Raw genomic sequence first — 27,889 nt, 5'->3', positions numbered from 1 at the left:
ATTGCTATTCAGACACGAGGAAAATTATTGGTTAAAAAGTCAGTCTCTCTTTTCCAGGAGAAAATAGTTCTTGTCACACTTTTGACATACTTGGCCCAGCCTATAAAACATTATGACTGTCTGAGCTATTGACAGATCATTTTAAAGGAGAATTAGTCTTGCCTTCACTGAAATGAAATGGTCCAGGATAGGGATTTGGTGTGTGTGTATGGTGAGTATGTGAATATGTGTGTATACATGTCATCCTTTTTCCTTCAAAAGTGGCATTTTTCCTGCTTTCACAGGGATGACAGCAAAAAGCGTAACATTATAAAACAGCAAGGATAGGCAGGCTCTTGGGACGGTGGGCCCTAGCCCTGGGTAGTAGTTGGTCACCGTCTGGCAGCTGCTCTGGAGTGACCCAGAAGCGCTGTTAACAGAATGTGTGCCTTTTGACATCAGTGATTCCTGAATGGGCCTCTGGGTGAGAGAACTTTCCTGAAAGCTTTCCGTTTTCAGCTTTTAAGCTTTTGCCTCATCAGTAGTGGCTGCTTAGGATGAATTTTTCACCTTAAGTCTAGCACATAGTGTGAATTCTATTGGATTATGTTGACTTATTTTCTTTTGGTTGCCAATGACTTACTGTTTGATGATAATCTTTAAAAATTATTTTAAATAATTCTTTAAGTTAGTATGTAATAATTTAATTTGTCAATTTAAATAATTAAAAATATTTTATTAGGAAAAAATTTAAAATAGTCTACTAAACCTCATGTACCCATTTCTCAGATTCAATAGTTGTCAAGATTTTGCCACATTTGTCTCCTCCATCTTTTTTTCCCTCTTTTGGTGAAATGTTTTAAGCAAATTGCAGACTTCATGTCATTTTAAACCCTGTATATTTAGAATGTATCACTACAAACAACATGAATTTAAAAAAAATAACTACAATGGTATTATCACTCCTTATAAAATTACTGAGGATTTCTTGAGATCACCTAAATTTTAATTCATTTTCAGATTTCAGATTTTTAAAACAATCAAAAGTGACTTCTCACTTCTGGTTTGTTTGAATCAGGATCTAAATAAGATCTGTACACTGCATTTGGATGATACAGGCTCTTTTTTTTTTTTTTTTTTTTTTTTTTTTTTGGTGGCCAGAGCACTTCAGAGGTGGTGCAGTGTACTTGATGCTGTATTATGTCAGGAGGCACCTAATGTCTGACTCTCTATCAGTGATGCTAAAATTTTTGATTGTGTTCAGGTGGCAAGAACCTGATCCCTCCGTAGTAAAACTCCCTGTCAGTCATTCATAGAAGGATTTATTCCACTGAGAGGCTGTGATGGGATACATTATTTGCTTAGGGTTACAAAGTGATCACTTTCCAATTCTGTCTTTATATCTGTTTGGAATTCCTCTGTTTACAAAATTGTCCTTATGTAAGTAAACTTCCTTGAAAAAATTTTAATAAGAATTGTAATTAAAAACAAAGTTAGGAAGTAACATAAGTAATCATGGATCATCGTTCTTACTGTGAAAAATACTAGCTGTTTGTCTGGCGGTACTGAACTTAGGTTGTTCCACTAGTTGCTGATGGTCAGTGAGAACCCTGCCTTGTTTCTCAGTCCCGTGGTGTAACCACATTAGACTTTTCGGCAGTGTTCTCTTCAGTTTCTGTAGTTATTTTTGTGGGGTTAGAAAGAGTGATTTTGCTGATTCAGACCTACAACTAATAGCGCTTTATTGAACATTTATTGTGTGGAGATATTCTGTGAGGTACTTGGGGAGGGCCTCGTGAATGGACATGGGTTAGGGAGAGGTAAGGACAGAAAAGAAACAAAAGAGACAGTCCTTGCTGTCAACTAATAATAACCTCTTGGGGAAGCCCGTAAAAAAACTGTGGGCAGTGCATATGAGTGCAATTGACAATAGTAGTGGAGTAACTGAATTTTTCTCTTTGAATGCAGGTGGTGTTAGCAAAGCATGTATACGAGCAGGTTTTACAAACGCTGGACAATCTCGTGTATAGTGAAGATCTGAATAAGTTTCCAGTCAGTGCTACCTCCTCACCTTGCCCTAATTCTCCTCTGCCTTCCCTCAGTACCTGTGGAGAACCTTCCATTGAAAGGAAGGAGAACGGTTTGTTCAGCCACTCCAGCCTTTCTAACTCTTCTCAAAAATCCTTGTCTGTGAAGGAAGTCAAATCCTTTACCCAGATTCAAGCCACCTTTTGTATATCAGAGCTTCAAGTTCAGCTAAGTGGAGATCTGACTTTGGGGGCCCAGGGTCTCGTGAGCTTAAAGTTTCAGGATTTTGAGGTGGAATTCAGTAAAGACCATCCTCAGACTTTATCCATTCAGATTGCCCTGCGCTCTCTGCTGATGGAAGACTTACTGGAAAAAAATCCGGATTCCAAATACAAGAACCTGATGGTGTCTCGGGGAGCCCCTAAGCCATCTAGTTTAGCACAAAAAGAGTATCTTTCTCAGTCCTGCCCTTCAGTGTCCAATGTGGAGTATCCAGATATGCCTCGGTCTCTCCCTTCCCACATGGAAGAAGCCCCTAATGTCTTCCAGCTGTATCAAAGACCCACCTCGGCCTCCCGGAAGAAGCAAAAGGAAGTCCAAGACCAGGACTATCCCTTGACCCCGCCTCCTTCCCCAACAGTAGATGAGCCAAAGATACTTGCTGGAAAGAGCAAATTTGATGATTCCTTGGTCCATATCAACATATTCTTGGTGGATAAGAAACATCCAGAATTCTCTTCCAGTTATAGTCGAGTTAACCGGAGCATTGATGTTGATTTTAACTGCTTGGATGTGCTGATCACACTGCAAACCTGGGTCGTGATACTAGATTTTTTTGGAATTGGGTCCACTGCAGACAACCATGCAATGAAGGTACCACCTGAGGACATCCTACAGAATATGAAGTCAGAGTCAAGTGCTTTACTGGAGTCTGAACTTCAGGATCCCATTAACACCAAACTAGATCTCAAGGTATCAGTTCCCTTTGGTTCCTATAAGTTCTAAGAATTGATTTGGTCTTGTTTACTTAAATGCTATCAGTATATATTTACTCTAGAAAGTAGATCTTATTGGCAGGGGAGCTGTATAGTCTTCTGCATGTCTGTTATAAAAGGGTAGACATTAATATTTTAGAAAAAGATTTAACATTAATCCCATCTGGAGGCAGGGGAAATAAATGGTTTCAGTAACTTCTTGTCTTTCCTTTGGGTGTATAAATTAATGGAATTATTCAGCTTCTCTAAGCCTCCATTTCTTCATCTTCCATCATGTAGAATGATAGCATTTTGCAAGAGAGAGTTGGGCAAGAACCAGTTTTGCCTTCCTTGCTCAGTGCCTTTGTGGTACCTGAGGCCCCTGGTCCTGTATCTGGCAAAATGCTGGGGAGCTGGAGAGGCTTTCCCCATTCTTAGGGACTGCATGTGTTTGTAACTATGTTCTTGTGGTGCCTCAGGAACCCTTTGTTGTTGGATGTGGAGTCCCCCCAAGGGGTTTTGCATAGATAGATACAGCTGGTTTCACAAGAGATTAGGACTCGATAAATGCTCATCAACAACACCCTTTTTTAAAATAAGAATTTTTGAAAACATTTTTATTGTGAAAAATGTCAAACATACCGCAAATAGAATGATATAATGAACTCCTGAATCCCCAACCTGTGAGATTCATCATGTTTAGTTTATCTACTCCTTTTTTTTCTTTGCTAAAGCATTTTAAAGCAAATTCCAGATATGTTATTTTATGTAATCCCCACCAATCTGTAACCAGATTTCCCTGATTGTCTCAAAAATGCCCTTTTATTGGTGAATTGTAGAGGAACGAATGGTTTAAGAAACTTCATGTCTTTTCGTTGATCTCTACAATTCAGTGGAATACTTGCTTTTCTGAACCATAGTTTCCTCATCTACAAAATGAGCAGACTGAAATAAAATGATGTATGAATCTTTTGGTGGGGACCCAAATAGGGTTCACGTGTTAGTCTGCTGTCATCTCTGTTAAATCTCTGTCAATTAAGCCAGACCCCACCCCCAATCCCTGCCTCTCCTTTTCTCCTCCCATGCAGTTGTCTTGTAGGAACTGAGTTAGTGTCCCCTGGAGCATCTCACTTTCTGGATTTGTCTCTTTGTTTCCTTGTGGTGCAATTTGACTTCTTTTACCTTCTAATTTTAGAGATGGAAGTTAGCTCTAGAAACTTGATCAGATTCAGGTTTGACTTTTTGGCAAGAACGCTTCATAGGTGGTGTTGAGTGCCTCCCGTTGCCTTATACCAGGAGGTGTGCAACATCTGATCATCCCAATTTTAGTGACACTAATAGTGGGCTGAAGGGGTGTCAGCCAGATTCCTCCAAACAAAGCACTTTTAGACCCATTATACATGTTATTTTTGTGATTAAGTGACTAGAGATTTTTCACTTCCCCCTTCATGATAATCTCATTCCCTTGAGACCCTTCTGTTGTCTGTGTCAGAAATTTACTGCAGGGAACCTCCGTGGCACTGGAATGGACCCCAGGGTCATTGCTCCATCTGTAATAGTCCCCTCCTTTTTCTCTGCCTTCCTCTACAGATGGTTTTTCTCCTTCCTTTCCTCCTATTATTTTCTTTCTTTCTCTTTCCACTTTTTTTCTCCTAAATCCTTCATTCATGTGACGTTTACTGAGCACCTACTTTGTGGTAGGCATTAAAGATAAGGGGCAAGTGTCTCTGGGCTCTGCCCCTCAGGAGCAGAGAATCTGAGCTGGGGTTTGATCTCCTCTGCGTCTCCTCTTCTCTCCTTCCTTCTCTTCAACTAATGATTTATCCCCAGCAATGGCACTGAAAGAGTACTGCCTCAATAAATCGTAGACATAGAGTCCTTTTTGTAGTGAAAATGACGGTATTACCATACATGATTTATTTGTTTCAAAGAATGCCATTCCCAGGGCAGAGGATTTTGGCTTTCTTCTATTTATCATTGTCTCTGGGAAAGAAAATTTTTGATTGTGGTTCGTAAATGAAGTCCCAGTTGATCATTAGGGGCTTCTGTTAGATATTTGTCAAAGACATTAAGGATTAAGCATATTTATCATTTTGCTTTGACAGATTTCTTAGGGTTGACTTGACTTAATGAATCTGTATGAGTGATTACAGAATAATACAGTATTAAAGATGGATGCAAAAATGAGAAAAATTGTTTTATAATGTAAAACACTTCAGTAACAAAGAGTAGACAAGGCAGCCACAGAGAAGACACCACAGAGCCTGGATTTTGCTCAGCTGAGTTCCTTTCTTATCACCTTTCTCCTCTTGTTATGATTTGGCTGGCTAAGAAGAGCTGAAATGAAATTGGCATCAGTAAAATAAAAGCTTTACTTTCAAATTTCCCAAGACTTCCAGCATCTTACTCGATATTGTTTGCCTGAAAGATACCTTTTTCCCCCAGTAATATTTGCCTTGCTTTACCTCCTGTGTTCTTAGGTTCATTCACTCTCTCTTGTGCTGAATAAGACCACCAGTGAGCTTGCGAAGGCAAATGTGTCCAAACTAGTGGCACATCTGGAAATGATTGGTAAGTGGGGAAAATCAAACTTGCAAAATCTGGCAAGCATTTGAACATCCTGCTCACAAAATCTAATTGTCCTCACTTGCTCAGGAAGGTGTGGATCAGTGGCTTGATGATGGTTATTGGTCTGGCCGTGACTGGTGGTGGTGGTTCCCAAATACTGGTTTATGGATCAGAATCATTTGGATAGCTTCTTAAAAATGCAGATGTCTGACAACTCCCTTCCCATCCCAACGGTCTGATTCTGTAGATTGGGATGGCGCCCTGGCATCTATCTGTATTTTTAAAAAACTGTCTGGGGTGACTATATAATTTCTCTGTCCAAAATTGGGACATTTTTTGAGAGTGAAAGGGCACATTATTAATAAATACAGCTGGGAAACAGGCATACCACAGGACTGTCTCTGGGAAACCAGGGCGTAGGTTTACTTTGTTGCCATAAATAGGGGGAGCCACCAGTAGGTGGCGTGGTTTTAGGCAGGGGGATATTGTAGCAAAGCTGACATTCTCTCTAATCTCTCTAGGTTGAAATTCTTAGTAGAACACAAGTGATGAACTACATCAAGTCCTAAGTCAGAGAGATTTACAAAGTGTGTGGTTTATAGACTTTTATAGAGTTTTTTATAATACTGTTCCTTAAGCAACTGGTAATGAAATAAGGAAGATTACAAATGCTCAAATGTTGACTGTGTAGTAAAATAAGACTGTCTTTTGGGGAAGCAACGAATTAAGTTAAGGTTTCATGCCTGATATAAATTAGTTTATAAAAAGGTTCCTAGAAGAGTTGGGTCTTCAGAGTTGGGAGAAGCGTGGGTATTTTTGTTAGAGGACGTTAGGAGTCACAAATAAGCACGTGTCTTCAGTTCACTGGGAGCAGACTAGCCTGCCAAATACACACACCTCAGTCATCGCTGTGTAATGCTAACTATGATGATAAAATGTGTTTTACAGAAGCAACAGTTCAGAATATTTCTTTGTAGTATTCACACCCTGTTGAGAATGATTTATTCACATCCCAGGTGTTCATGTTTCAACATTTCTTCTTTGATCTACCCACCTTCTAGGGGCTTCACTTACGTAATACCAGAGTAGTTTCAAATCTACATCTCCAGTCTCTGTCTCATTAATTTTTGCCTTTTAATTAAGTCAGATGAAAACCCATTTAATGCTGCTTAACTGACATATCTCTGACACTTTTCCTTTATTCTTTTACCCACAGTACAAAATAGATCTTACGAGATTTTACTAATTCTAATTAGTGGTCTGATCTCAGAAGGGATCACATTTCTATCTGTATCTATAGATGTTTTATCCTTTAAATTGTGTATGCATTTAATTTAATTTCTTTCCCCTTATAAGTGTTAAAGTGTGATGTTGCTGTATTTATTTCAGTCTACTTTGGGCTTCTGCACTGACTGTTGGAAATAGTACATAAAGTATTTTTCTGGGTTATTGGATTATGAAAATTTGCTTTTTCCATTTAGTTTTATTAAATAGTGTAAAATCTGAGGCACATGTATAGCAGTTTTTGTTCCAGACAAATTTAAGGTGTGTGACAAAAAAAGATGCATAAGTATGTGTTCTAATTTTTGACATTCCTAGAGGGAGACCTGGCCTTACAGGGAAGCATTGGGAGCCTGTCTCTAAGTGACCTGACGTCCCATGGAGAGTTCTACAGAGAACGGTTCACTACAAGTGGGGAAGAAGCACTCATCTTCCAGACTTTTAAGTAAAAATACCACTCTTTTCTTACTTAACATTTTGTCATAATTGCTTGCATTTCAAGTACTTGTTGGCTAAACAGTGAAGAAAAGTTTTCAGAAATCTTAACCTCTTATGTAAAATTGATTTGATCTAGTTGTGAGGAATCTTGATTTATATTAAAATGGATCTACATTGAAGTGGGCCACTCAGGCTTTATAAACAAATGGGGTATGATTGAAATAATTCTGATTATCATTGTAGTCCAGTTTCACACCAACTTGTTATGTGACTTTGAGCAAGTCACTTAATCTCCATGCATTGGTTTTCCTATCTGAATATTGAAGGGAATAAGGTAGATCAATTTCCATCTAGCTCTAAATGTTCTGAAATGATTTCAGCCTGAGAAAATTGAAGATAGGGTTTTGAGTTACACTGCGCATTTTTTCTTGTATAAACACAATCTGTATTGAATCCCTTCTATTTTTGAATTTAGAAGGCATCTTTAGGCCTATGTAGTTATTAAAGAATGGTTTTCTCAGAGGGCAGGAAGTTTAAAATGGTGGTTTTTCAACCTTTCGAGGAACTGTTAGAAAGTGTAGATAGCTACCTCTGCCCCCAAATGTTCTGTGGTAGTGCTTAGTCTTGTTTTTTCAGCTTGCCAAAGTGATTCTAATGTTCAGTCAGAGTTGAGAAAAAACAGTCCCTAAAAATGTCTGAGAACTTTTTCTTTCATTCCTGGAGGGTGTATATCATACTCTACTAAGAATTTAGATTGATTTGTTTGTATCATTACGTACCCTAGTGGCATGGTTCTGTAATAAATGAGATAATATAAAACTCTTAACTCTGCCTGGCACAAGGTAGATGCTCAGCTAATGTGAGTTCCTTTCCCCAGTGACTATGTCCTGTATAATAGTTAATTATTATGTCACCATGTTCCATTAAATTTAAAACTATTTCTTAAAGTTTTCTAATTTATCTGTGAATGTAGATGCTAAAACTCTTTGGCCCACATTTCACTAGTAAAGAGAAGACTTCTTTCTGCTTCCGGAAGATGGATTTCCCCAGAAACATTGGTTCTCTTGCCTAATTTTCTTTACCAATTGTTTCATAGTCTTGTGTTTATTATTTTTCAAGCCCATATTGTTACAGTCTTTGCTGGAACAGAGTGAACAGAAATAATCACTTTTCCTTAAAGACAGGGAAAAAGAGGCCAGGTGGAAGGTCTGACCCACAGCTGGCTTCTGAGTGAGTTCTGGAATCAGGAGTGAGTTAAGTGCTGTCCCCCGTTGTATAGCCTTGGCGAACGCACAGACTTTTTTTTTGTTTTTTTGGTTTTTTTGCTTTAGAAGAACTTTATGGGTATATGATTAGCAGTACTTTTATTTAACATCCTCAATACATCACAGAAGCTTAGAAAGGGAGTGGTTATTGGAGTTTGCTTTGTAAAACGGATTGTGGATTTCCATTTTAATAGTTAAAGCTGTTGTTTAGGGAAACCCCTAAGTCAACCCAAGTTTTCTTCAGATTTTGATTTGCATCTTGCTGCTGTCTGAGTCACATTTTTGCCCTAACTCCTAGATATGGCCGGCCCGACCCTCTGCTCCGGAGAGAGCACGACGTTCGCGTGAGCCTCCAGATGGCCTCCGTGCAGTATGTGCACACTCAGCGCTTCCAGGCGGAGGTGGTGGCCTTCATCCAGCATTTCACTCAGCTGCAAGATGTGTTAGGGCGCCAGCGAGCTGCTATTGAGGGGCAGACGGTAGGTAGTTTTCTTGATCCAAGACACTTTTCCAGTTTGACTGATCAGTAGAACTTTCAAAACTCTAGAGAGAAATCTGGAAAATTTCACTGGAGAAACTTAATTTGGTAATCTTAAGCTTACTAATGTCCTCCATGTAGCTGATCATCTACAGAAATCTTACTATAATCAGAGAGCTTACATTCCTTATTCATCATACCATGTTTTAATTACCTTTAAAGTTTAGTTTAGCTAGCTCTAAAAAAGATAAACAAAACTTATGGATAACACTTAAGAGTTCTGGTCCCTTTTAGGACTTCATTGGGGATACTTCTCTTGGAAAGTAGTCCCAAAGAACATATCTATTATAAAAAGAGGGTTTTTTTCAAACATAGTTCTCAAACTTCTTCGTTCCTGGCTCCCTTAATGTCTTGGAGTTTTTCTGTAATATGTCCTAGGCTAAAGGAAACATCTAATGGTCTTTCCATTTCCAAAGTAATTAAGTCTAAACAACTTAATAAGTACGTGTGCCCTAACAGCTTATTTTGAAAAATAGTTTAAAAATGGTAGCTGTTTGAAAAATAGTAACATATACGTGAAAGGTGATATTTTTATTTCATTCTTAAATAATCATAATTACTTCCTAGTAGGAGGTATGTGTCCCTTGAGCATGGAACAGCTTCTCAAACTTGGAATCAGGTTGGACACCACGATCCTCATTTCCTGTTCCACTTTTATTTTCTCATGACACTTGCTTTTTATCATAGCAACTGCTTAAGGCCCAGCTTCACAAAGATGTGACATCATTGAAAGGAACGTAGCATGATCTGACGTTGAATAGAACCCACCTCAAGCTGTTGGTCTGTGCAGTGTCCAACAGATGATGTGTTCCCTGGAAAATGTAAATGTCCTGGCCATGCCCCTGTGAGTGTGAGGCAGCCTCTTGCCGTGTCTTGGCACACGTTTTGGGAACCACAGGAAACAGTTCAGTGTAGTTCTTTGTAAAACTTGTTATTTATTTTTAAGCTTTGTTAGGTAAAAGATTATAATTTAAGCTTTATAGTGACAATATTGAAAAATCTTTAATGTTTTAATTTAAATGTAAAAACTTTGAATATGTTATATATTGTTTTAGTACAAAATCAAAGTGAAAAAGGACATTTGGAGAAAAGTCTCCTTCTCAGTTACTTTTCCTCAGCCACCCAATTTCTATCCCTAGAAGCAACCAAGGTTACTGGTTTCCTGTGTATCTTATAGAGAATTTTTTTTTAATATAAAAGCTGTATGATCAAATTATAGTGAATCTGGAAAAAAGAATCAGTCTTATCAATCTTCTAGCACCATAGGTATGTTTTAATTTATTGTCAATTGTTTTTTTTTCTATACATGTTTCCATGGTTATAATTATGGAATATATAATCATTTTTTCTCTCTTTAGAAACTTAAAAAGACAGTTTAGTATTTGATACATATAAAAGAATATCTGTAGCATGTATAGAAGGAACATCCATGAACCCACCACCAAAGTAAAAATTAAACCATTACTAAGACTGCTGCGTGTGGTCCTTCCCTGTCTCATTCTGTTAATGCCTCAGGTAACCACTCTGCTGATTCTTGGGTCTTCTAGTCCCTTTGAAATTAAAAGAAAATTTTCTATATAGTATGTTTTGTTTTGCCTGTTTGACCTTTATAAAAATGGCATTAAACTGTATTTAATGTTCTGTAACTTGCTTTTTTTTTAATCTTAGTGTGTTAATAAGATTCATTCAAGTTGTTAAATGTGATTACATTTCATTTCTTTTCACTGTTATATTTCATTGTACATTACACAGATGATTTATCCATTTTCCTGTCGAACATTTGAATTGTTTACAGTGCTAGGTCTCACTAATGCAAAGGTGTAAGAGTTTCTCTGAGATACTTAGGGGTGGAATTCCTGGGCCATGGGGTATGCACATATTTCTCTTTAGAAGATAATGCCAGACTTTTCCAGAATGGCTGTCTCAGTTATACATTCCATTGGGACTTTAAATTTCTTTTTAATCTTGATGTTTGAAATGAGAAAAATGTCAGCGTGTACATCTGAAACTCACACATTGTAAATCAACTATACTTCAATAAAAAAATAAATTTAAACATTGAAAAAAATCAATGTACCTAATTTGGGAAAAATATAAATTATTTCCTTTATCTTTTACCCCAGAAGTATATAGCTTTTTACTTTACGCATAGTCTCTTATATTAAGCTTCTTTATTCACTGAGCAAGTGGGATTTTTGGTGGCTTTAAGATGTGCAATATAGAAATCTTGGGATAAGAGTCTGGGGTCTGAGTGTTGCCACTATAAGCATTGTGACCAGTTGCAAGTTACTTTTCTTGCTGTTCTTTTGACTCATGTAGGAGGAAAATGGAGATAGCAAAAATAAGTATGTTGTATGTTGGGTTAATACTTATTTATAGTAGAGATGCTCTGGAGTGTTCAGAATGCTTTCATACATACTGTCTCATTTGATCCTTATGAGCAACCTTGTTCATTTTTTCAATTATTTACTGAATGTTTACTGTGGAACAGTGTGTCACACAGTGTGCTGGGAGCTAGGCACATAACAGCAGAGAAGAAAGACAAGTTCATTGTCCTCATGGAGCTTATAGTCTAGTGGGAAGATATAAACAAGAATAAAAGATAGTTACACTGGCGCCTAATGAGATAGTGATGGGCAGGTGTGCTATTGCTATTTTATAGACTAAGATACACAGGAACTCCTAGTTCTGGTTGTCTGGGACTCAACCCTGGTTAACTCTTGATGCAGTGCTTTCCCTATCAGCATGTAATTGATAAGGCATGTTAAAAAAGTAAGAGCTTTACAGTATGCCAGTGATGATTTATTATTTTTGAGTCTGTAAGTTAATGTATGAGACTTTAAAACATTTTTTAAAAGATTTTTTTTCCTATACATGTGCTTTGTGTGCATGTGTATAGGAGAAAAGGTGGAAAGGGTACTTTGCTGATGTGCTAATGATGGCGACTAGACAGTCACTGTAAATGTTTTAGGTGTGTTGTCTCATTTAATTCGTACAGCAGCTCTGTCAGGTAGGGCCTATTATTAGCAGATGAGGAAAGTGAGACACAGAGATCTAATAATTTAACAGATCGCCAAACTAATCCGTGGCCAGAGTCGGGATTCAGACCAGATAGTCAGGACCAGAGTTCCTACTCCTGATTCCTACACTAAACACCAAAATGGTGACAGTGTTTATCACTGGAGGTGAGAGTATGGATGATATCAGCTTTCTTCTGTCTTTCCCTTTGAAGTTTTCTACAGTGACTATGAATTAATTTGTAATTCTGAAATTTACTTAAAAATGAAGCAAACAGGCAGTAGTCATGGGTTGGTAGACAATATCAAATTGTGTAGAGTTAGCAAGTGAAAGCAGTATTGTGTGTAAATTCTCCTGACTTGGGTATTTAACACTGAAAAAAAGAGCCTTTTATATTGTAAAGGCTATATTTTTTTCTTTTTAAATAGTAATACATGTTTATAGGCAATAGAAAACATCAATAAAAATATGAGTAAGTAGAGAATTGAAACTGTCTTGTTCTCACTGTTTTGTAATCTGTATTTTTCACTGATCAATATATAAGAAACATATTAGCACATTATTCTTTTTGTCAGCTTTATTGTGTTACCATAATTTACAATAAAATTAACCATTTTAAAGTGTACAGTTCAATGAATTTTAACAGTTGCATCATCTTGTAACCACAACCACAGTCAAGGTTTAGAACTTTTCTCTTTTGAAAAACTTGTTTGCATCCCTGTGCTGTAGGCCCCCAGCCCTAATCCCTGCGTCCTGGTAGCCATTGGTCAGCTTCCTTTCACAAAAGAATACGGCCATATTTTCATTCATTTACTTACTGTCTATGGATGCTCTTAACAGTTTTTTTGATTAGCTCCTATTAAGTATGGATTTTTGTATCTATGCTCCTGAGGGATATTAGTTTGTAGTTTTCTTGAAAATAAAAGAATGCCTTTTTCTGGTTTTTGGTAACCGGGCAGAGCTGACCCTGTAGAAGGAATTGGAAAGTGTTTTCAGAATAGTTTGTGTAGAATCGACATTATTTCTTCCTTTGTATATTCTGGATACAAGCCCTTTGATACATGTATTGTGGATATTTTCCCCCAGTCTGTGGCTTCCCCCTTCTCCCCATTTTCTTAATACTGTTTTTTGAAAAGCAGAAGTCTTTCATTTTGATGAAGTCGAATTTTTTTCTTTTATGGTTAGTGATTTTTGTCTCTTGCCAAAGAAATCTGCTTACCACAAGGTGGTGATAATTTTCTCCTGTTTCCTCTTTTGGAAACTCTTCTATTTTGAGTTGATTTTTGTGTATTTTGTGAAGTGAGGGTTAAGATTTTTTTTTTTTACGTATACATATCTGGACTATCATTTTTCCGTTGAATTACCTTGACACCTCTGTTGAGAATCCATTGATCATGTATGTATTTCTTCATTCTCTCTTCTGTTCCATTGATTTATATTTAATTGTATACAATACCACCTTGTCTTGATAGCTGTTCCTTTATAGTATGTTCTGAAATCAGATAGTGTTAAGTCCTTTAACTTCTTTTTCAAAGTTGTTTTGACTATTCTAGGTCTTTTGTTTTTCTGTATGAATTTTAGAATCAGCTTGTCTGTTTCTACAGCAAAGTCAGCTAGCTTTCTGATTGGGACTGCATTGAATCCGTGTACCTAGAGAAATGACATCTTAACAAAATCGAGTCTTTGGATCCTTGAGTGTGATATGTCTCCATTTAATTAGGTCTTCAGTTTCTCTCAGCAGTGGTTTGGGTGCACCATTCTTACACATCGTTTAAAACGTCTTGTTAAATTTATCCCTAGGTATTTCCAAATTTTGAAGCTATTGTAAATCATATCAAGTAAAAAATTTCAATGTCCACTTGTTTATTGAAAGTTTAAGAAATATAATTGACTCTTGTATAGTGACATGTTGACCTCATGTCCTGCAGTCTTGTGAAACTTGCTTATTCTAGTTCCTTTAGATTCTCTGGAGTTTTCTGCATAGATGATTATGTTGTCTGTGAATAAGAGAGTGCTTTCCAACCTGCATACTCTTTTGTGTGGACTAAGACTTCCAATACAATGTTAAATAGAAATGGTGAGAGTGGGTATCCATGCCTTGTCTTCATTCTATCTTTCACAGAGGTGAACTAATACGATATTAGCTGTAGATACTTTGTGTGTTTTGTTTAAGGAATCTTCTTACTTCATCTGAATAGTCAGTTTGTTGGCATGAACTAGTTCATAGGTTCCCATATCTTTTTAATATTTTTAAGTTCTGTAACAATGTCTCTGACACCTACCTGATAGTGGTGATTTCTGTTTCCTTATTTTTTTTCTTGATTAGTGTAGGTAGATGTTTATCACTTTCATTAATCTTTTTAAATAACTGACTTATTGAGGTCTGTATTATGGCCCATGCAAACTCTTAACAGCTATGCCATGTGCACTTGAAAAGAATGTAGAGTGTTTGCTGGGTAGAGTGTTCTGTAAATGTTTAATTGATTTTTCTCTTGTTTATCTATTTTCTAAATAACTGGTTTCTGCTCTTTAATATTTCCGTTTCCTTACTTAGGTATATTTTGCTTTTCCTTTCTTAAGCAGGATGCTTTAATTATTCATTTTACATCTTCTTTTATATAAGTAAGCGTTTAATGCTAAAAATTTTAAAGTACCTTTTTAAATGTATTCCATGAATTTTTTTCTTTTTTTTTTTTGGTGGGGGGAGGTAATTAGGTTTATTTATTTTTAAAGTTTCCTTTATTTATTTTTTTAATGGAAGTGCTAGGGATTAAACCCGGGACCTCTTACATGCTAAGCATGCACCCTACCACTGAGCTACTCCCTCCCCTCAGTGCATTCCATGAATTTTTAATGTGCTGTGGTTTCTTTATCAGTAAGGTCAAAGTGTTGTTTATTTCCCTTGTAATTTCTTCTGTAACCCATGGGTTATTTAGAAGTGTGTAGTCTAATTTCCAGATATTTGGGGGTTTTCCATTATCTTCGTGTTACTGATTTCTAATTTAACCCCGTGGTGGTCATAAAATATACTCTGTGTGATTTTAGTTGTTTTAGGTTTATAAATTCATGAAACTTTTGGGAAATTGAGGTTATTTGATTGTAAAGTTAGGGAATTAATTCCCGTCCCTAATTCAGTTTTCCTTCCTCCTTCAGGTGAGGGATCAAGCCCAGCGCTGTTCACGGGTTCTCCTGGATATTGAGGCTGGTGCTCCTGTCCTTCTTATCCCAGAAAGTTCCAGGTCAAATAATCTGATTGTAGCAAATTTGGGGAAGTTGAAAGTCAAGAACAAGTTTCTCTTTGCCGGTTTTCCTGGGACCTTCACCTTACAAGATAAGGTGAGCAGTTGGCGCCCATTCCCTTCTCAGTTCACCTGGCATCGCAATACCAGTGGAAAAGTTCCTATGTTGCAATAAGATGATTCCCAACTGCTGTTACTTTTGTGGCTTGAAGAATATTTTTTGACATTAACATTTGAATTAACCTTTTACTCTTGAAAATTGGGAAGGAAAAATGCACCAACTTGTTGAAACTGTGTATTGATTTTTTTTTTAAAGTCAGGAAAAAATCAAATATAATACTCTGGAACCTGCCACCTTAACAAAGGTGGTAAAATAGCAATATAGTATTTTTGCTTTCAGAGATAGTGTAAATTATAACCCTTATTAACTGTATGTAGTGACTTATTTAGCAAACAAACCAACAGACCCACCTTTGTAATGCTTTCCTCACAGGCTTAACTCATAGTAATTAACTTTTTTACATTATGTGTAAATGTAAGGAAGACATAATTGGCCCAAGGTATGTCTGAAGCTGTTTTAAAATGTCTTAATAAAAAAATCTTATAGAATATGTTGCTTTGCAGTTTAAAACTACAGTAGTACTTGTTTCTTACATGATGTTTGGAGGTAATTGGGATGAGAATTGTGTTTTTATCTTACATTTGGAAAAACTGGGAGTCATTGAGAATAAATGATGAAAACGGGAAACCGTAGTAAACCCTAGTAAATCACAGACTTAGCACCGATAGGACCTTGGAGGGGGTCTTGCCCATTTTTGCAGTTGAGGAGATTGAGTAGTAGTGCTAAAATGAGAGAAGGTCTTGTGTTCTAGGTGATTGGTTGATGGATTGATTGATTTTACAATTTAAAAAATTGAAGTATAGTTGAAGTATGTTGTGTTTACAATTTTTAAAGGTTACACTCCATTTACAGTTTTTACTAGATTCCCCAGGTTGTACATACATCCTTGTCGCCTGTTTTACACTCAGTGGTTTGTACCTTCCCCTCTCCCACCCCTGTATTGTCCCTCCCACCCCTCACCACTGGTAGCCACTAGTTTGTTCTCTATGTCTGTAGTCTGCTTCTTTTTTTGTTATATTCACTAGTTTGTTGTGTTTTTTAGATTCCACATATAAGTGATATCATACAGTGTTTGTCTTTCTCTGTCTGGCTTACTTCACTTAGCATAATGCCCTCCAAGTCCACCTATATTACTACAAATGGCAAGATTTCATTCTTTTTTATGGATGAATAGTATTCCATTTTACATATATACATATATATATATATATACATACACACACACACACATACATACATATATATATATATACACCACATCTTTATCCATTCATCTATTGGGTGGATACTTAGGTGCTTGTATATCTTGGCATTTGTAATAATATGCTATGATCATTGAGGTGCATGTATCTTTTTGAATTAGTGTTTTTGCATTTTTCGGATATGTAACCAGGAATGGAATTGCTGGGTCATATGGTAGTTCTATTTTCCGTTTTTAGAGAACCCTCGTACTGTTTTCCACAGTGACTGCACCAGTTTACATTCCCAGCAACAGTGTGTGAGGGTTCCCTTGTCTCCACATTCCAGGTGTGTTTTAATGAGCTTTGCTGGACTCCATGGCAGCCGACAGTAACAGTAATGCAGATAGCTGACATTTGTTGAATGCCTATTATACATCAGCCTGTGCTAAGCTCTTTACATAATTTGTTCATTTTGTTCTCACTAGCAGCCTAAGAGGTACCATTTTCATACCATTCATACCATTATTCATACCATTTTTCCAGGTGAAGAAATTGAGACTTACGTAGGTTAAGTAATGTGTTCTGAATTAAACATTGAGGGAGGGGTACAATGTGGATCTCAGACTTGGTGTGTCTGCCTTCAGTACTCCATGCGCTTAACCGCAATATACGATTTTACCTCTCAGTGTTAGGATTAGGTTTATGTGCGGAAAGTAAACTGGCAAAGGCTATTCCTGTCTTAATTGGCCCTTTCCCAAATAGCTGTAGCTCTTTTGAATTTTCAAATCACTTGGATGAAAGAAAGCCAGAGGTTATTACAGAAAAGTTGTAAATTTGAGCAGTTACTGTTCACCTCTCTAAGCGTAGGAAGACAAGAAACTGAGAGAGAGTGACCAGGGTGCTAGTCTTGCCAGGCCTTAGGAAAAGACCTCAGCTCAGGTCAGAAAGTAAAAAATAGGAAGACCGTATTTGTTGGTAATGCTTAAACTCAGTGTTACTATTTTCAAATGACTATTTCTTCAGTTTCCTTCATTTGTTTTACTTCTCCCTCATCCATTTACTCTCTATTACTAACCTAAACATCCTAAACTGAAAATACTTGATTCGTGGAGTGGAAATCGAGGGAGTAAGGGGAAAAGCGAAGGCGAGGCAATGAGAACCACAGGACCCATGTTCATGTGTCAGCCTTGGTCTCAGGGCCCAGAGTGAAGGTGTTTGGACTAAAGGTTAGAGGGCAGGTTGTCTGTACATCACCTCATGTACAGCCGCTCAAATAAACTAGATTTGGTGATGAGAGCGCAGGATGAAACTGAAGCAGCAGTGTTCAGTGGTGCAGAAGAGGGTCACCAGCTTCACTCATGCCTGGTAGCTGTGTCTTCAGATGGCTGATGCTTGAGAACTTGCTTGTTCACCTTGCTGTGGAATCCGTCCTGTTGGAATAGTAGGCCTTCCTGCCAGAGTGAGAAATAGGCATCCACTTACATATTGTTTTAGACAGTTAAAAGTAAAATAAATCACCGTTGGTCTTCCACAGTAGGCCTAGTAGAGAACTAGTAACCTTGGTCTTAATGAAGGAAATCTCTTTACATAGTTGAGTGATAAGCATTTTGCTGCTTACTAACTAGAGTCTTGAAGAAAATAGAAGAAAGATCCATTTATAAAGATTGGTAACTGCTTCTAAAATTTTTGACTCACTTTTCCTTACTATGAGGTGTTTATAATTAACATGATTAGATGTTAAACAAATGTGTCAGAGCTTGTGTTTGCACGTGAATATTGTCCCCATTGTCACCTCAGGATGCTGCATCCTTGTTCCAGCTCTGCTGCCAGGCCGCCCAAGGGGGAGTTCGTTCTTCCTTGGGAACCGTCTCCTGAGCATATAGTGAGTTCTTCGGAATGCGTTTGTGATAGATCTGTGTTTTGAGGCCTAGATTTTTAGGAAGAGATCAATTAGAGCCAGAAGGGTGCTCAAGTTCAATAATACCATTTTTGTTTCTCTTCCCTTCCTGAGAAGGTGAAGGACGTATTTTCTTTATCAGATGTATCTGAATATGGGCGTATGAGCTGATTCTGAAGTTAGCTTCTAATTCAGAAAAATTGCCAGTATATTTCAAGAACTTTTTACAGAAGAGTTTCTGTTTTGTTAATTAAGCCAAATAACAGCACATAGTTTGTCGCATTGTAATGAAAGTGTTTTCCTGTATTTGTTTTTGAGGATTTGATTTTAAGCAGCGGTGCATATAAGGATCCCTTTTCCTTCAAGGTATAATGTGCTTGTTTGCCTCCTGGTTATTCAGAAAAACCTTATGGGATTCAGCAGTCAATTCACATTCATATGCTTAAAAAAGAAAAATTTAAAAACGATCCTTTAAAATATTTTCATTACTTGAGAAAGCCTGCCTATCACTTTTTCCCCCATTTTGGTGAATCACTCTCCTCCTGTGTAGAGAAGTCCTTAAGGATCATCAAAAGTGATTTTTTTTTTTTTTTAGCCCTAGGTAGTACTTTCTTGATTATCTTACTTTATTTCCTTAAATCCTAGAAAAACTTGATCTGGTTACATGCCAGTGGTTGTTCTGTAGAATTCCATAAGGGCTGCTTGGAGTGCATCGCTTGTTACGGTATTTGTATTCAGATTAACTTATCCTGTGAAACGTACCTCTCCACACGTACAGTCAGGTCCCACTGACCTAGGCCTACTTGAAATGAATGATTACTTTCTTGTCCAAAAATCACTTTGCATTTATGTTTGCCCTTTAATGCATTTGCACGTATGAGGTTTGTGTAGTATGCATTCCAGTGGTTAAAGAACAGAAAATAGTCCTGAACTCAAAGCTTGCAAAGGGGTTATTTGCCTTTGAGGTCTACGACTCCTGTGTGTTTGGAGTTGACGTAAATCCATGTCTTAATGAGCTCAGGTCTGAATTTTTTACATATGCTTTTCCTTTCATTTTTCTCAACCACAGCTTGTGCTTAAACCATGATTTCTAAGTCTTTCAAAAGCTTTGAGTTAATCTCCTCAAGCCATTGATTTATTGAAACCAACTACAGAGAGGATGGAGAGAGGAATCAAATGAAAGAGCAACAAATTCTCTCTAGAGTTTAAATAAACTAAGCAAGAGGGAAGGTTTTTAATGTCCAAATACTTAAATAATAGCATTTGCCTAGTAATTTGCCTTGCAAGAAAGAATTGCAAAAAATAAGAACTGGTTTCTGTCACCGTTAGCATATAATTACTACTCAAGATAACTGCGAAGGCAGTGTTATCATCTCTGTTTCCAATGCTCAGAGGAACACACATGCTGGAGGGAAATTCCCATTCTTTTCCTCCTTCCAACTCGCCGGTGAGTAGGGATAGATGAGAACAAACCGACGGGGCAGAAGCCGTGCAGAAGTATTGCTCTGGGGCTTGGGTGAAGAAACCGTGGGAGGTTTAAATGCCAGTTATTGAACCCTTCTGGTGAAAAAGATTTACTCCTGTTAGCAATTAACTGAAGGTACTATGTATGTAAGAGAAGCGTATAGTACCTTCAGTAGAATTGCAGAATTAATTTTACTGTTTTTGCCCTTGAACAGAAATGTAATAGGAATGACAAATCTATGTTTTCCATTTTGTTTTCATCTGTGTTTACTTGAAGAGATGAGAAATGTAAACCCAGGAAGGGAGACTTCTGGAGAGTGCAGCCCCATTAAAATGGCTTAATTCCATACTGCTCTTGGGTACATTTTTTTAGAACAATAAGCCCCTCCTCTCCAGCAAAGCAGCAATACGTCATATGGCTGAGAGATTGGCTTTTGTTGTATTTGACCTGGATTAAACCACCGAGCAATTAGTATCTTGACATTTGCTCTGAAGCCAAAAGATAAAATATGTTCCTGCAAAATTACTGTAGTTTTCAATAGGTACTGAATAATTATACGTAACATCTCTGCAAATAATTACATGTGGCAGAAGAGTGTCTTGACCCTGTTACCCTTTTGTGTATGCGATCTGGGAGCTGAGAAGTACCAAGTGGTACAGAGTCTTTGAAGAGTCCAGGGACTGGGACGGGACTTTCAGGATAGTAGATATAGTCACCCCTATTTCTGCCTTCTAGTTTTCTTTTGTTTCTTCCCAGGAGTCTGTGCCTTCAGCTTCCCCAACTGGCACTCCCAAACACAGTATGAGGAAAATGACAAGCTCCGAAGACCCGAAAGGGACCCAACTCGAGGGGCTGTTCATGCCGCCTCCTGTTGGGGTGAGTCTAGGCAGCCTGAAGAGTGAGTCTGTGCCGAGGACCTCGACAAAGCAGCAGGGGCCACAAGCCACACCCTCTGTCCGCCAGACATCCAGTAGTCCAGGTAACAGAGGAGAAAGAGCTGCGTGGTGGAGGTGGGGAAATTCGTGGGACCATTGCGGAAACCGAAGGGGTGTGCATCCTGTACATGCAGTTGCCGACAAAGTGGTAGCACATCTTTAATGGTAATCTGATTTTGATACTGATTTAGAAGGCTCACGAATTTTAGGATATGGATTTAGCATTGGGTGATGTTTAAAGGAGAGTAAAGTTAGCAAGGCATAGAGTAAATAAAGAGATTTATATCGTCTGTTGGGACTTATATGTCAAGATAGTTGTCACCAGATGGTGATAATATAATTAGGACAGTTACTGTGTCCTTAGACATCGTTGCAAGTCACTATTTAATTCCAGAGCAGTAAAAAAGAACTCTGAAAAAATATTAGAATGAATTAGGTAACAACAGAAATACTGTAACAATTTTTAAAAGACATGAACCACCCAATTATTGGTGCTCTTCTCTAGAGAGTAAGAACGAGTCATTCCAGATGAGAGTCTCATTTTGGCCTTTTAGTTTTTAAATGTGTTCTGAATGGGTGGTTCAGGATTGGATAAGTGAGGTGTTGCTCCAAGTAGATGGGGAAGCAGAATATGGTTTTAGACACTAAAGGCAGCAGATGAAAATCAGCCCAGTGTGGTTGATGTGGGACACGAGCTGAGGGAGGCTGCTGGATGTCTTTTGTTAGAGAGATGCAAGGAGTGGTTAACTCCCTGTGGTACCTCCAGTCCTAGAGGTGACAGGAAAGTGGTTTATGGTTACATTGATGATGAAAAGAGATTATTGTAATCCTCATCAAAAGACTGATTGCTGAACACTTAACCGTGTGGCAGACATTGTGGCACATTCTTTTGTAAATGTTTGCATTTTATCGTAGTGATACCCATCCCCATTTTATAGATGAAGGGACAGAGGCTTAGAGAGATGAAGTGACTCGCCCATGGTAGTGTAGATGTAGATAGTAAGTGGGAGAGTTGGACCATCAGTTTAGGCAGCCTGACCCTAGAACCCGAAGTCTTAACTTACGTGATATCCTTGCCCACCACCCTGTATAGGTAACGAATGTCTCTAGCACAGGCGGGGCGGGGTGCGCGCGCCCACAGGGTCACTCAGTACCTGTTATCTTCTGCTGCTGCTGCTGTTGTTAGGATAGCAATGATGGTTGGGAATAAGGCCAACTTTATAAATATGTGAAAGCCAATACAAAGTGATTTGGGATGTTTTATAGAACGGTCTCTTTCCTGGCGTTGTTTCTCCTCCTGATTTGCTGTTTATTTCTGGAATTCTTCTGTATGTGATTAAGATTGGATTAAAGTAGTGGTTCTCAAACTGCTTCTGTGTATCCCTAGGATTCCCGGAAAACCCTGGGGAATCTCTGAAGCCCTTCATTCGCATCCCTCATCCCCTTCTACTGGATCAGCTCCACTTTTGTCTGCTTCACAAGTTTATCGATATAGTAAAAAGGCAAGAGCTAGCTTATTTAGTGCCTGTCTAATCCAGGTGTTACAACATTTTGTTCTCCTGTGGGTTAACATGCTATTAGACATAGTTCCTGCTACCACGTGAATGACATGAGAAAGCTATTAAATAAGCATCTCAATGTTGACAGATTAAGTTAAATGTTATGGGAAAGACAGAATGGCATAGAAAGAAAGAGTAGAGAGGACTCAGTCCCATTTGAGATCGAGAGAGGAGGGTGACGCCATATGTAAGACTGCCACACAGCGAAGAGCCTGGCGTTCCAGGGAGACAAAGGCCAGTGAGCCTGAGGCTCCGTGGGCCGGTGGACAGTGTCGTGAGATGAGCTGGAGGTACAGGCAGTGGGCTTATGCAGGGCCTTAGAGGGATTTGGGGGGGTTTCCCCAGGAGGAGCTTTGGGTTAAACATAGCCATCGAAGTGTGTAAAGGAAGAGAATGTTTTGGTCTCTCTTTTTTTTTTTTTTTTTTTAAGGATTACTGAGGTATTTTGTGGGCAGAATGGTTTTATGAGGGCAGACCGGCGTGGTATAGGTGTATTGGAGGGGAGTTTGTGGTGGTCTCGGCAAGAATGGAGGTAGTTTGAATTAGATCAGTGGTAGTGGAAATGGTTGTATGTGATGTTTGTTTGGAAAAAGAATTTTGCTGCTGGAAAATTTTATAAACCTTTGGGTAACATTATCTCTACACGAGACCCTTGTGGGGTATCCTTGGCAGAGATGCATATCAAAGCCTTTTAGCCATAAACGCTTTAGCCTCAGTCAGTGTCTCGGGACAACGGTGAGACACTGAGGGGATGAGGCACAGTATGCACTTGTGTGCAGGGGGTGAGCAGGAGGTGTCTGGCACATGGAGCACTGTGGAGGGAGGTCTTGGTGCCAGAGTGGAGACTTCCAGTCACTCAGTTTTCTGAAGCAGGTAGCTCTGTAAACATTTTCCAAAGACACGATGAACTTTTTTTTGGCTTTTTAGTTTTGTTCTGGTCCAGCCCTTTCAGGTCCAGCCCAGTTTCTTCATTGTCTCTCTTTCCTTGGGTCCTTGCAGAAGACCATGTCTGCCTGCTGGACTGCATTGTCGTGGATCTACAAGACATGGACATCTTTGCTGCGGAGAGACATCCACGGGAGTATTCAAAGGCCTCGGAAGACAACAGTGGAGACCTGATCTTCGCCTCTTATTTTGTGCGACAGACAGGAGGAAGTCTCTTGACAGAGCCTTGTAGGCTGAAATTGCAGGTGGAAAGGAATTTGGACAAGTGAGTGTTTTATATCCAAATAACTGTCTATTACAAGTAGAATCATAATCAGCTTGGAAATCAGTGCTGTTAAGTCTGGAAGGGCATAGGTATTCACGTATTTTTTCATCTATGTAACAAATATTTTTAAAGTCCCTACTGTTTACTGTTCATGAGGACTCCTATGATGAAAGAAGAAACTTCTGCCCTCATGGAGCTTGCGTTTTGTTGGCAGATTGAGGAAAGAAAGTAGATGATTGTGATTTAGCGTTTGATTCAGTGTTAAAAATTATGTTGTAGGATGGCAACAGGTGCCTTGGAAGCAAAGAGGAAGAGACATGAATTTAGCATAGATTGTGGTGGGGGTAGGGACATAGTGACGGCAGGGAAAGTATTTTGGAGGAGGTGACATTTGAATTGTATGTTCCAAGTACATAGATTCTGGACCTACTGTTGCTGTTGACCCTGGAGCTCCGTTTAGAGTAACTATTTAGATGCAGTTTTGCCCATTTCACTCCATTAAGCCATCTGAAAGTACTCCATAAAGACTCATGAACTGATTGATTTATCTTTTAATTGGCCTCGAAACACAGGATTCTTAATTTCTGTAGTTTAGAGCATGGCTTCTGTTGTCATTAGTTCCCCATCTGCCTGGGAAACTTACTGAAAACAAACATTCCCAGACCCTGCCTGAGGCTGCCAGAACCTGGCTCCCAGGGCCGAGCCTCAAGTGTATATTAACACGGTGCTGACGCTTACCTGACCCCTGTGCATGGACTGGGAACTGCTGGTTACAGTGAGTGATGCCTTTCAGTTTGGGGCATTAATTTTGGAGAAAGCAGCATTTGCATCTCAACTCCAGGGAAAGATGGGGTGTGGCTGGAAAGTAATAAAAGAGATTTTCATTTGTAGCACTGCAAAAAGCACTGTCACAGCTTGTCCAGAGTGTGATTTTAATCCCTCTTTGGTCACCACTCCCTTTGCAGCTCTTGGGTATGGGCAAGTCATTTAGTGTCACTTTTTTGTTTCTCTCTGGATCAATGGTACAGTTTAGCCGCTCTCACTGGGATTTTTGCGTTTCATTCTGACTTGTTATTCAAGTGCTCCCTGGCAGGCGTTCAGTTATGGTTGGCATGGGCTGTATTTGATTTTGCTGGCTTAGAAGTCTTAAGAGGAGCTTCATTATTTAGAAATCGAACACTTTGTTTTCTTTTCAAGTAATGCTTTCCCAAAAAATGTGCTTTGCTACTCTGCTTATCTAAACTTTGCCCACTTCCATCAGTGTTTATGTGCAGACAATTACACTCTGTTAGTCCAGATAGAAGGTGATAACTGAACACAAGGTGTCCTGTCGGCTTCTTAAGCCGCAGACACGGGGACCAAAGAGGTTCTTCATAATCCTTTCCAGCTTTTCTTTGTCAGTTGCATAGCTGGTCTTTTTTCACCTTATTGTATCTTCATAAACAAAGTAGTTTTTTATATTCCTCTTCCACTTCAGATCCTAACCCTCTACTTTATATACTCAGAGCATAGTGTCTGCAGGATCCATGATGCCCGCTTCACCCCTGGGAGGGGAGAGAAAAAGCTCTTCAGTGTTGGGATGAGATATATTCCCCTGACCTGGGGATTTTCAACTTACTCCCGCCCATCTCAGCTGAAACGAGTGACTGATTCAGGGTTTATTCTAATGTCCCATTTGGACTCATTATGAACACTGGTTTCTTCCTTTAGTTATCATTAAGTAAATAAAGAGCTTGTCATCTTTTCTTTTTTATTGAAATACAGTTGTGGTACAATCTTATGTTACTCTCAGGTGTACAACATAGTGATCTGACACTTGTGTACATTATGATATGATCACCATGATAAATCTAGTAACAATCTGTTTCCATCCAAAGTTATTACAATGTTATCAGCCATATTCCTTGTGCTGTGGAGTACATCTCTGTGGCTTATTTATCGTATAACTGGAGGTTTGTGCCTCTTAATCCCCTTCACCTATTTCATCCCACCCACACCCTCCTCTGGCAACTACCTGTTTGTCTCTGTATCTTTGAGTCTGTTTCCCTTGTGTTTTGTCATTCTTTTTTTAAAAAAATGTATATTTTATTCATTTATTTTATTTTTGGGTGAGAGAGGTAGTTAGGTTTTTTGTTTGCTTGTTGTTTTTATGGAGGGACTGAGGATTGAACCCAGGACCTTGTGCATGCTAAGCATGAGCTCTACCACTGAGCTATAGCCTCCACCCCAGTTTTATTTACTTATTTTATTTATTTATTTTTTTAATGGAGGGACTGGGGATTGAACCCAGGACCTTGTGCATGCTAAGCGTGTGTTCTACCACTGAGCTTATACCATCCCCTCTCATCCTTTCTTTATTGCTTTCCCAACTATAATGTTTTAAGCTATTTCTGAGTCTCATGAAATTTTTTTTCCTTATTAATAGATTACTTAGTTAACTCAGATTTGGGGACTTTCTAAATGTATATTTTTGGAAAAAAGCGACCTTTTATAGCTGAAACATGATACTCAGTTGTACTAACTTGCTTTATTTGCATGTATGTGAAATTTTTGTAATTGGAAATTGGGAATAAATTGATCGATAATGTAGGTGGGTACATTTTAGCACTTATATTTGGATGTGAGCTATGTGAATGTTAAGTTAGTGATTTGTTTGTGGAAGTGATTCTTTTCCTTTCTTTGTAGAGAAATAAGTCATACTGTGCCAGACATATCTATCCATGGCAACCTCTCCTCAGTCCACTGCTCCCTGGATCTGTACAAATACAAGCTGATCCGGGGTTTGTTAGAGAACAACCTCGGAGAGCCCATAGAGGAGTTCATGCGGCCGTATGACTTACAAGACCCAAGGATTCACGTGAGTGAGGTGTTGGGTTCTCCTGTAACACTCGTAGCCTCAGCAGATGGTCACCCTGTGTATCTGTTCCTCAGAGTCACCTGGGGAAAGAAGATGGGACAACAAGCAAATTAGGTTTCATGACATTAACTCCAGTTTTAGATTGGCATCAGCTCTGAGTTGATCGGCATTTTCCTTTCCAGACTGTTCTGAGTGGAGAAGTATACACGTGCATGTGTTTCCTTGTTGATATGGTGAATGTAAGTCTGGAGCTGAAAGATCCAAAAGGGAAAGAAGGTGCTGGGTCCCTAGCCAGGTATGGCTTTAATTGTATTGTTTTCTTGTTAATAACGTAATACAAACAATACACACATTTTGCTCTAGCATGGAGCAGAGGGTGCACAGTGCTTTTTAAAGGTTTAAATCCATCCTCTGTCAGTCAGGTTAGCTGAGTTTATACTGTAGTAACAGACACTCCAAAATACTGGTGACATAGAACAGTGATGATTTTGGCCTCATGTTTTGTGTCCACTATGGGTCTTGGGTTGCTCCGCTCACTACAGTTACCCTGGCTGACAGAGCATCTTTTTGTGCCAGCGAGAAAAATAAGAGCTCTGGAGTGGTCTTGAATGGCAATTAAATTCTCTGGGAAACCCGAGGGGCTAGAACACCATCCCACACAAGCACAGAGGAAACAGGAAGCAGGCTTGCTGTGTGTCTCCATAGGGCGAGACCCAGAACTATATAGTGACCAGCAGTGATGACTGCCTCACTGGCCAGTCATTGGGGAATTTCACATAAAAATTTTGGATTTCAGCTTCTTTTGAAAAATCAGAAGCTTTGGCAATATTTGGCCCATGTTCTCAATTGGAAGCATCTGGAAATTGAGTAGCAACCTGGCAGCCTTTAGATAAGGCATGTGCTTACCCAGCAGTTCACTTATGTCATTTTCTTGGTTAACGTAGGCCAGGAATTTGTGATTACTGGTATGAAACTCTCAGGAGTGCGTTGTATTTTCACACTTGATAACCTTTTTCATTTTCATCTCTTGACAGCCATGCAAAGTTGGGCAGATACTACTCCTGTTTGACAGGCAGAGTTTTTAACTAGTGTGTAAGATCATATGGCTGGAAAAGTGATTCAGTATTTGAAAACAGGACTTCAAGTCTAGTCATTTATCCACTGAAGCAATCTGTCTTCTGTTTTGTCTTTCCCTTGAAAATTCATCTAGGTTTCTGTCTAATTTAGCTGGTGAGAACATGGTATAGTCAGGCTTGGATCCTGGACTGATTATCTTGTGAGCAAGCATTTCTCCCTAATGACTGGTTATGCCCTTAGTGTTTTCCAGTATGAAGTA

General features: G+C 38.7%; 1 protein-coding gene across 8 annotated transcripts in view; it reads left to right on the top strand.

The window, feature by feature from the left end:
* Positions 1 to 27,889, top strand: part of VPS13D (vacuolar protein sorting 13 homolog D) — a 224,918-nt gene that overhangs the window by 32,482 nt on the left and 164,547 nt on the right. For all 8 annotated transcript variants that reach the window (XM_072975362.1, XM_072975361.1, XM_072975360.1 and 5 more), the window contains exons 21-29: positions 1,948 to 2,979; positions 5,462 to 5,552; positions 7,149 to 7,275; positions 8,832 to 9,012; positions 15,243 to 15,425; positions 20,749 to 20,971; positions 23,486 to 23,696; positions 26,382 to 26,553; positions 26,736 to 26,848. In XM_072975362.1, coding sequence (XP_072831463.1) covers positions 1,948 to 2,979; positions 5,462 to 5,552; positions 7,149 to 7,275; positions 8,832 to 9,012; positions 15,243 to 15,425; positions 20,749 to 20,971; positions 23,486 to 23,696; positions 26,382 to 26,553; positions 26,736 to 26,848 — 2,333 coding nt within the window. The remainder of the gene's footprint in view (positions 1 to 1,947; positions 2,980 to 5,461; positions 5,553 to 7,148; positions 7,276 to 8,831; positions 9,013 to 15,242; positions 15,426 to 20,748; positions 20,972 to 23,485; positions 23,697 to 26,381; positions 26,554 to 26,735; positions 26,849 to 27,889) is intronic.

The sequence above is a fragment of the Vicugna pacos genome, chromosome 13 (assembly GCF_048564905.1).
Source record: "Vicugna pacos chromosome 13, VicPac4, whole genome shotgun sequence".
Taxonomy (NCBI): Eukaryota; Metazoa; Chordata; class Mammalia; order Artiodactyla; family Camelidae; genus Vicugna; species Vicugna pacos.
Note: the sequence above shows the minus strand (reverse complement) of the source record. Positions and strands in the feature narration are given on the sequence as shown.